The 8,755-nt window shown below is 38.1% G+C and overlaps 1 protein-coding gene and 1 long non-coding RNA gene across 2 annotated transcripts; both read left to right on the top strand.

Moving 5' to 3' along the window:
* The first annotated feature begins 3,638 nt into the window (after positions 1-3,638).
* Positions 3,639-7,016, top strand: LOC108631381 (trypsin alpha-3-like). Its single transcript, XM_018035231.2, has 5 exons — positions 3,639-3,687; positions 4,899-5,067; positions 5,575-5,710; positions 5,929-6,036; positions 6,495-7,016. The coding sequence occupies exons 1-5, from the start codon at positions 3,639-3,641 to the stop codon at positions 6,789-6,791; spliced, it is 759 nt and encodes a 252-aa protein (XP_017890720.1). The 3' UTR covers positions 6,792-7,016.
* A 784-nt stretch (positions 7,017-7,800) lies between these two features.
* On the top strand, positions 7,801-8,459 carry LOC113465123 (uncharacterized). Its single transcript, XR_003389946.1, has 2 exons — positions 7,801-8,234; positions 8,338-8,459. It is a non-coding gene; the product is annotated as an uncharacterized LOC113465123 (long non-coding RNA).
* The last annotated feature ends 296 nt before the right edge of the window (positions 8,460-8,755 follow it).

The following is an 8,755-nucleotide window of genomic DNA, read 5'->3' on the forward strand; positions in this document are numbered from 1 at the left end:
GATCGCGCACTGAACGTCCCGATACCGTTAACGACGTCGTCTCATCTAACAACCTGCAGTTGCGAACGTCCACTAATAATCCGTAATACGCGAGAAAGTCAACGCCAATAATAGCTTTTGTCACGTCCGCCACTACAAAACGCCACACGAAATCGCGGCGTAAACCAAGGTCGAGCTTCATCGTGATGGTCCCGTACGTGGCAATCTCCGCACCGTTGGCTGCGTACAACGCGTAAGACGTCCGTTCGCGGTACCCGCGAGTCTTCTCACGGGGAAAAACGCAGAGGTCGGCTCCTGTGTCGACCAAGAACTGCGTTTTTGTTCCAAAATCGGTTACGAATAGACGGCGCGACGACGGGCAGGGCTCGCTGGCCGTCATCAACGACTGCCCGACGCGTTTCCCTGCGTGGTCCAACTGCACGGGGGTTCGCACCGCTGTGCGTTCGCTCCGAATTTAAAATGATAAAAACATTTACCACCTCGCTGTTCGTAACGGCGTTGTCGAGAACGCGAACGCGATCGCGTTCGCGGTCGGTATCGCCAACCCCGTCGGCCGCCGTCGCGGCGTGAACCGTCGCACATTTCCTGCCAAATAGCTGCCAATTCCTGCTGGAAAGACAAGGCAAGCTGCGTCATCTTCGTTGTCAGCATTGCCTCGATGTCGCACGCTGTCGGCGGCGCCTGTACAGGGGGTTGTGCGGACGCCTCCGCTACCTGTACGCGCGGTCCCATTGTGTCAGCAATGGCGTCGGCCAATTCGGCCACTCGCTCAAGGTCGGCGTCCCGCTGCGTCGCCAAAATGACCCGCATGTTGTCCGGCAAACGACCTATCCACAAGGTACGCAGAATCTCTTCGGACACCGATGATCCTCCCAGAGTTCGCAGGTGGCGTAGAAACTGCGAAGGCTTCCTGTCGCCGATTTCCTCGTGCTCGAGGAGACGCCGTGTTTTCTGCTCCTGGGACGAGCTCAGGCGTTTTATCAACTCTGCCTTTAGCTTAGAATACGGCTCTGGTGGAGGGGCCATAACAATGTCGCGAACTTCCGCCGCATACTGAGGGCTAAGCGCACCCAAGATGTATCCGAATTTGGTAGATTCGGTCGTCACCCCACTAGCTTCGAAACTGCGTTCAACCATGCCGAACCACAGCTCTGGATCATTCGGCGAAAAATCCGGTATACGAACCGCCACACGATTCACCCCGTGCGCGCCGCTTGCCGGAGCGGATCCGAGTGTATCGGGCATTGTCTCGGTTAAAATATCTTACGCACTACACTTAACAATAAACTATACCACTAACTGCTCACTGACTAGTCCTTAAACACCACACCTCCGATCACAAACGGGGTCACCAATTTGTGGGAATTCGGTGAGGAGATGGGTTAATAAATTCACTTGTGATATTTAGCTTGCGTTTTATTCGTGTGGCTCGGTGCTCTGTTAGGACCCGACTGTCCAGGCTGACAAAATCGACAGTCGTACCAGAGACGAAAAGAAAAGAAACAGGAGATAGCGATAGTAAAGATTAAGAGAGAAGGAAAAGAAACGAACCTTCAATAGCTCACGTAGGCCAGCGGAAATGAATTCTAAACATAGATAAGGGAAGGAAGAAAGAAAGCGTGGCCGTTGCCAGACGCCACAGAGGGAATTTTTTTAATGTAGTAGGAATTTCGAAGTTGATTTGTATCAGAATTACTTGAAAGCTCTTGAAAAACACGAACCAAGGCTTCCAATAAGGGAAAGTTATTATAAAAGTAATAATGAATAAGTAATTAGACATGTAAATTAATTCAATGCCCAGTTATTAAGTCAACGGAAGCAAATTAGAGTTTTAATTCTTTATTTACATTCTTATCTATCCATTTCTTTTTAGGCAAGTTTAGAAGATCTAATAGTATTCGAAGATTGAAAACATGAAGCACAGAGTTATTACCATTTTCAAACCTTGTTCCTGTAAGGAACATTGATAATAATAAAAAACGTGTCGAAAATCATTACTCATTGTACTTTGGCCCATATATAACATACATAAATGAGCGTCGTCCTTAGCAACATACGGCGAGCGATGCGTTTGTAGAATCTAAAAAGTCAGGCGTAAAAACATAGATTGTAGCATATAATTTAAACCGAAAACTTCAGCATAAATACATAAAATAATCGAGCAAAGAGTTTTTAAAGTGAAAAACAATTTTTGTAGGCAAACAATATGAGTCTTAATTCTATTTATAAAAATCTCGATAACAATGACCGTTGACATCATTTTATCATATGAAAAGAATTGCCGGTTCGTCTGCAATATGGTATGACTAATACTGATTAGATGCAATCATAATAGGGATTTCTTGGGAGTGAACAAAATCGGAGATTACGCAACTGATTTTTCAGGTTGTTAGGAGGTGCAGCATGTTTTACTTTGTACATGGAATGTATATATACTTTGTAGGTAAATAATTGGATAATAATAATAATCGCAGGTTACTACCGAAATACCCGAATATTCAAATAGCTCGACATCCAAATCGAGCAGACTCGATTTTCTATACGATCCGAGATTTCGGATAAATCGAATAACTCAAATGATTCGAGTGTACTTGAAAGAAGTACGAGTAGCTTGAAAAAGTATAAGTATCTCGAAAAGATTGATTAGCCGGAATATTAAAACAAAATCTGTAAGTCAACTTGCTCAATTAATTGAAATTCTAATCGCCGAGTAGATGCGAGCTACTGTTAATGATACATTACGAATTTATATAAATTGTTTACAAAAATATGAACAATATGGGTGTAAGATTTCACTACATAATAAAAACTCAAAATAATTACATAAGGGGTAAGCCACTTTTTAACCAAGTTCTCCGCAAGTTTCTTGAATTACAAGTGCTAATACGATCAAAGAAAACGTGAAGTAAGTCCTATAATTCATCTGCCTTGCAGACTAATACAGCACAATGTAACGATGTTAACAGAATAACTGTATCATTTCTGGAACATCCACACTCCGCAAAATGAATTTTACCCTTTCGCATCATAAAATTTTATGTTTAGTAATTGCTATATGTGTAACCTTTGCTATTCTATATTGTCAATTAAGAAAATGAGTATCATTTAATATACATATATTGTACATCTTGATACGTATCCTAAGTCCACGGTAATAACTTACCGTTTCCTTTGTCACGATGGTATACCCAAGAAAAGGAAACGTTAATAAAAAATCTAAAACTCGATCGCTTGATGTTTAGTACTGAAAGTTTTTATAGTTGTGACTTTTATCTAATAGTCACTAGCAGGGTATAGTATAGAGAAAATAATTTCCAAGACAAAGAAAGCATGGAATAGTTCTTAAAAACGATAAATCCAGCGTGAAAAAAGCGAGGTTGATGAAAATCCCTTATCAAGCTCATTCACAATTTAATCATTTCCACACTTCGTCTGAATTTTTTATTACCGCAATCTGCAAAAACCGCGGAACCTATTCTTCTGTTCTAACCCCTTTCCCCACTTCCCCTTTAGACACAACGAATGCCTATTTAGCGTTTGCAACACGCGGTGTATCACCGCCAGATAAGGATTTTTCACTGAAGCAGTTTCCCAGTTATAAAAGCTGTACTCAAACCAAGATTTCGATATTGCCCAAGATGTTGCGAAGAGCTCTACTTCTCTGTGGTCTCGTTGGCCTGTGTCTCAGTGAGTATAAGCAAAAGGAATTCCTCGTTCTCATATCTGGACCCCAAGTTACTTATACATACATCCAAGAAATATTTTTTAATCAGACGACTTTTAATTGAGTTTTGTACAGTCCATTTTTCTTTCTTCAGTTATAAATATCCATTTAGTATTAAATTTAGTATCTAGAAATTTTTTATATCTTTATAAATGGGTGATATTTGAATAAATTTTTTACTCTAAAAAAGTATTAGTGCTCAAATACCGTGCTTGAATACCGTGATGATAAAGTATAATTACATCGACATGTACTACATATTCTTATGTATAGCTTGAGACAATGATTTTTATGGTTTTGATTCTGTTAATTTCCCTTAAAAGGACAAGGCCCGAAAATATTAATAAATCTGTTCTATTTAAAGTAATCTCATTTTTTTAATGCTCGGTTAGCAAGTTCGATTAAATACTAGATTTTTTATAACTGCCCAAAAATCAGTTGAAGAACTCTTTTTACATTAATATTTTTTTATATTTTAATTATATTTTTGGAACGAAACGTATGCACAGACATACACATTTTCAAATTAAGAAATAAATGAAAATCGGCTTCTTCCAATGCTTTTATATATAGGTAAAAAACTGAATAAAGAAATAAAAAAGTAATAAAACACGTAAATTCTTACTTATATAATGTTTACATTTTCAACCTTTATTTACATTCAACTGCACAATAAAATTACATCAGTAATCATTTCTTAATACCTACAATAAAATTGTTCTGATTTTGAAATACAAAAATCATGTAGGCTCATGTCACATCAGTAGGCTGTGGAATTTATACAAAATAAAATCTGGTATCAATCTAAGTCTATATTTAATAACAATGTCCTTTAATTTTTTGAACATCATGACATGCATTTTGCTATTAGTACTTCATGCACTTCTGTCCACGACATGTATTTTTTGCGTTTTTTACATACCTAATTTTCCTACAAATGTATAAATTCCGCAGGATTGAAAAAATAAAGCATAGATTTGTAACTGCTTTCGAATCTTGTCCCCGTAGGGAAAAGTAATACAACAAAAAACGGGTCGAGAATCATTACTTCAATGCGTACGTTATAGACAACGTTATGCACTGTATTTTTATGTACAACAATAAAATAATGAGAAGAGAGAATGAAATGATGAAATAGAAATGTGCATTTGGAATTTAAAAATTATCATTGCAGGCTCCGTGCTGAAAATTTACCCGCCATTTCCGGATCCCCAGATCGTCGGAGGAACTCAAGCGGACATCAGTGAGCATCCGTATCAATTGAGTTTTCAAACTACCAGCCATATTTGCGGTGCCTCGATCATTAGCAGTAAATGGGCCATCACCGCGGGACACTGTGTCGGGTAATAATACATGCGCGCGTTGATCTTTAAACTTATTTACAAATTACTTCTGGCGATGTCAATTTAAACGATTCCAGTTACGATATTTTAATGAATAGTAGGTTCGTTTAAATTAATGTCTCACGACGAATTTATTTTAGTAAATCACACATGTGGAAAAAATCGTATAGTATAATATGGTAAGCAAATTCTTGCTCGTCCAATTAATGCAGCAAGAACTAAAGGCAGTGTGTTTAATCTTTTGAATGATCGAATGCCTGAATGATAATATTATAGTCATATTATGATCAGACAAACGAAGTACACGCGTACTTAACAAGTTCTCAAACTCAGTTTTCTCATAAATTACACCCCGTATGAAAGAAGTTCATTATATATCTTTTTACTCTTTTCTGACATTTTGGGAAACAACCACAGAGATTGAGTTCCACCAAAGCAAAACACCACAGCTGTGTTACAAAAGGAATTCTTGGAATCGCACGCATTTTCATGTTTCATTAATTATAGATCGGCCCCTAGTCGGTACACACTGCGATCCGGTAGTAGTGACAAAAATTTGGGTAACGCTTACAGCATAAAGAATATTATTCGACACCCCAGTTACAATTCGAGAACTATCGATTATGACATCGCCCTTCTCGAGGTACGTGGGACGTGTATTATCTACTTTTACTCTCATTGTAATCGAATATATAATAGTGCTGAGCAAACCTCCTTCGACTTATTGGTATTATAGTGTCATCATTATTTGAATAGAAGAATATTTTCATTAGAATAATATTCACATAGAATAAATTAATATTTAAAGAAGACAGAGGAATAAATAATAATTGAATTGAACTACTTAAATTTCCTATTTAGATTGATGGTAAGTTTAAGCTCGATAGTACGGCGGCTCCTATAAAATTGGCAACTACAGAACTTGCGTCTGGAACTTTGGTAAACGTGACTGGTTGGGGAGCCACCAAGGTAAATTAATCGCTTATTTTATTTCGTATGCAACCGATTAATTCATTATATGAATCTCGAAGGTTCGACTAAATTTATATTTTTATAGTTTTTTTTATTATGAGTTTTATATATTTCGTTATAAATAATGAAATTAATACCATTTTGATAATTAATGTACATAAGTGAAAAACTAATGTACATACATAAATGTATAATCACATCACATCATATTAATAATAATTCATATCAGAACTCTATTTTATAATTTATATCATAATTTATACTTTAATTTCCAGGAAGGTGGATCGGTTGCACCACACTTGATGCGAGTAACTGTTCCCATAGTTAGCAGGCAGCAGTGCAATAACGTTTACAAATATCTGAATACAATCACAGACAGAATGATATGCGCGGGTGTTACTGCTGGCGGCAAGGACTCATGCCAGGGTGACTCAGGTGGATACTTTAATTTCCAGGAAGGTGGATCGGTTGCACCACACTTGATGCGAGTAACTGTTCCCATAGTTAGCAGGCAGCAGTGCAATAACGTTTACAAATATCTGAATACAATCACAGACAGAATGATATGCGCGGGTGTTACTGCTGGCGGCAAGGACTCATGCCAGGGTGACTCAGGTGGTCCGCTAGCATCCAACGGTGTCCTCTACGGTATCGTGTCCTGGGGCTATGGCTGCGCGCAACCGAAATACCCTGGTGTTTATTCGAACGTGGCAAATCTTCGATCTTGGATCAAAGAAACCAGTGGTATTTAATTTAAGAAACGTCTGGTTATAAGAATATAAGATCATACAGTAAAGAGCAAAGCTGACTCAACCCCTTTTAAAACTGTATAAATTTTTTATAATCGAACGAAACGATCTCAGTTTTTTCAGTGATTAGATGGATTAATTTACTAGATAATGTGTAAAGAAAATTAGTTGAAATTATAAGAAAAAGTGAAACTTCTTCAACCTTTTCATCCGTGTTTGGTATGAGTATATGAGCAACACATATTGAACATTTATATGAGATAAGTTGTATATGCTAAAAATTAAAAGATGTACAAAAAAGCTATCTTTGAAGAAGTTGTGTGGTAATTGATAAGTTATCAATAACTAATTACTCATCGATAAGATAAATTATCTATCGTACAGCTACTCGAAACAATTCCCGACCTAATTGCAGACAAGAAGATGTTAAATATTCATGAATGTTTCTGTATGAATATTTCTCGCTTGCTCAAATATAAAAACAAGCTTTGGAGATCAAATTCTGACGAATAGAGTAAAACAATAACACAGGATAGAATAATACGTATAACAGTATTTGAATTTAATTGCGATAAAAATGAATTCCGACTAAAATTCTATTTAAAATTATAGTTAAAAGCTTATCTTCTATGCAGTTTATCTCAGAGAATTTTAGAAGAGTTCTCATATTTCAACTTCCACTCAACAGATTTTGATAAAGCACAAATCAAATTGAGGTTAGAGACTCCGAAAATATGGATAGATCCTTTAGAGAATGATAAAATTGTCTTTCTTTAACCCAGTCAGCCAAATATGCCAATAACAGGATTTCGGCAGGTCTGCTGCAGGATCTGACAGCAGATTGACAACTGAATGTGCAAATCCCTGTTACCACAAAATGACGACAATCTGGCAGCAGATTGACCTGTAGCGTACTCACAGAGATGAAAAGGGAGATTGCTCATTTCTTTGTTCGAAAGTGGACACGGCTCACTACCGCACCCTAGTGTCAATGTCCATTATTTAAGGGGAAATAGATGTAGTTTAGGAGGGATTGTGCACTACTCCCCTCCAGAAGTGGACACGCCGAAGAGAGCTGAAAATATACGTATAAGATTTGCCATGCTCGTGCCTAGGGTATTCGTCTACAAGCGCTCCATCTCGCGGCCGGCTTCGTGCATCTCCTAAAAGAAGGGGCGCGTGTCGAGTGACGCAGTACGTGCGTGTGTGCGTGCTGACTGTCAGGCAAGCGAATTCTAAATTCACTCCTCGAGGCTCGGAATCTTCGACGCTTCGAGACTCGGAGTCTTCGAGGCTCCGTGTGTTCGAAACCCAGACAATCCACTCTTTTTTTCTTTGTTGTTTATTCATCTGAAAAAATTCCAACACGTCCGTAGCATAACTGGACACATCTGAGAATTATTTCAGATTTTTTTGTTACAAAATGTAACCGTGAAAAATAAGAAGGTGCTAAACATATTTTTGTTCACATAGAAATCGTTCGGATACACTGTCCATATTTTTATGATAGATTCTTATTGCCGCAAGAATTGTTCATGAATTTTTTCAGATTTTTAGGTTTGGTGCGTCAATGCGAAAAAAATCAAAAACTATGTACGTCTCATGTTGAAGTACGTAAATGAAAGACGCGCTTCCAGCAGCGGCAACAGCGAAGGGGTGATGACACGAGGTCAGCGATTGCTACGTATTTTTTTGACGTAGGCTCGCGTTCTGTCATGACACTTACAAAGGACAACAATTTACAAAGGCAATAAAATTTGAAGGGCAAGGAAGCAGCTGCTCCGGCTACCTGCCTGCCGCTCTCGGCCGGTTCAAAAGGGGCGCAGTGCATAGCTCATTATCTTAATGAGTTTTACTTCAAATGACCTGAGGTTTTGGGAAAATATTTCTAAGAAGTTGTATTTTTATATGAAAAATTCTCAGAAAAATGGATTTTTCAATGTGATTATCCCATACCCACCTTAAAC

Source organism: Ceratina calcarata, unplaced genomic scaffold, assembly GCF_001652005.2.
Source record: "Ceratina calcarata isolate Rehan_Ccalc_2016 unplaced genomic scaffold, ASM165200v1 scaffold895, whole genome shotgun sequence".
NCBI classification, from domain to species: domain Eukaryota; kingdom Metazoa; phylum Arthropoda; class Insecta; order Hymenoptera; family Apidae; genus Ceratina; species Ceratina calcarata.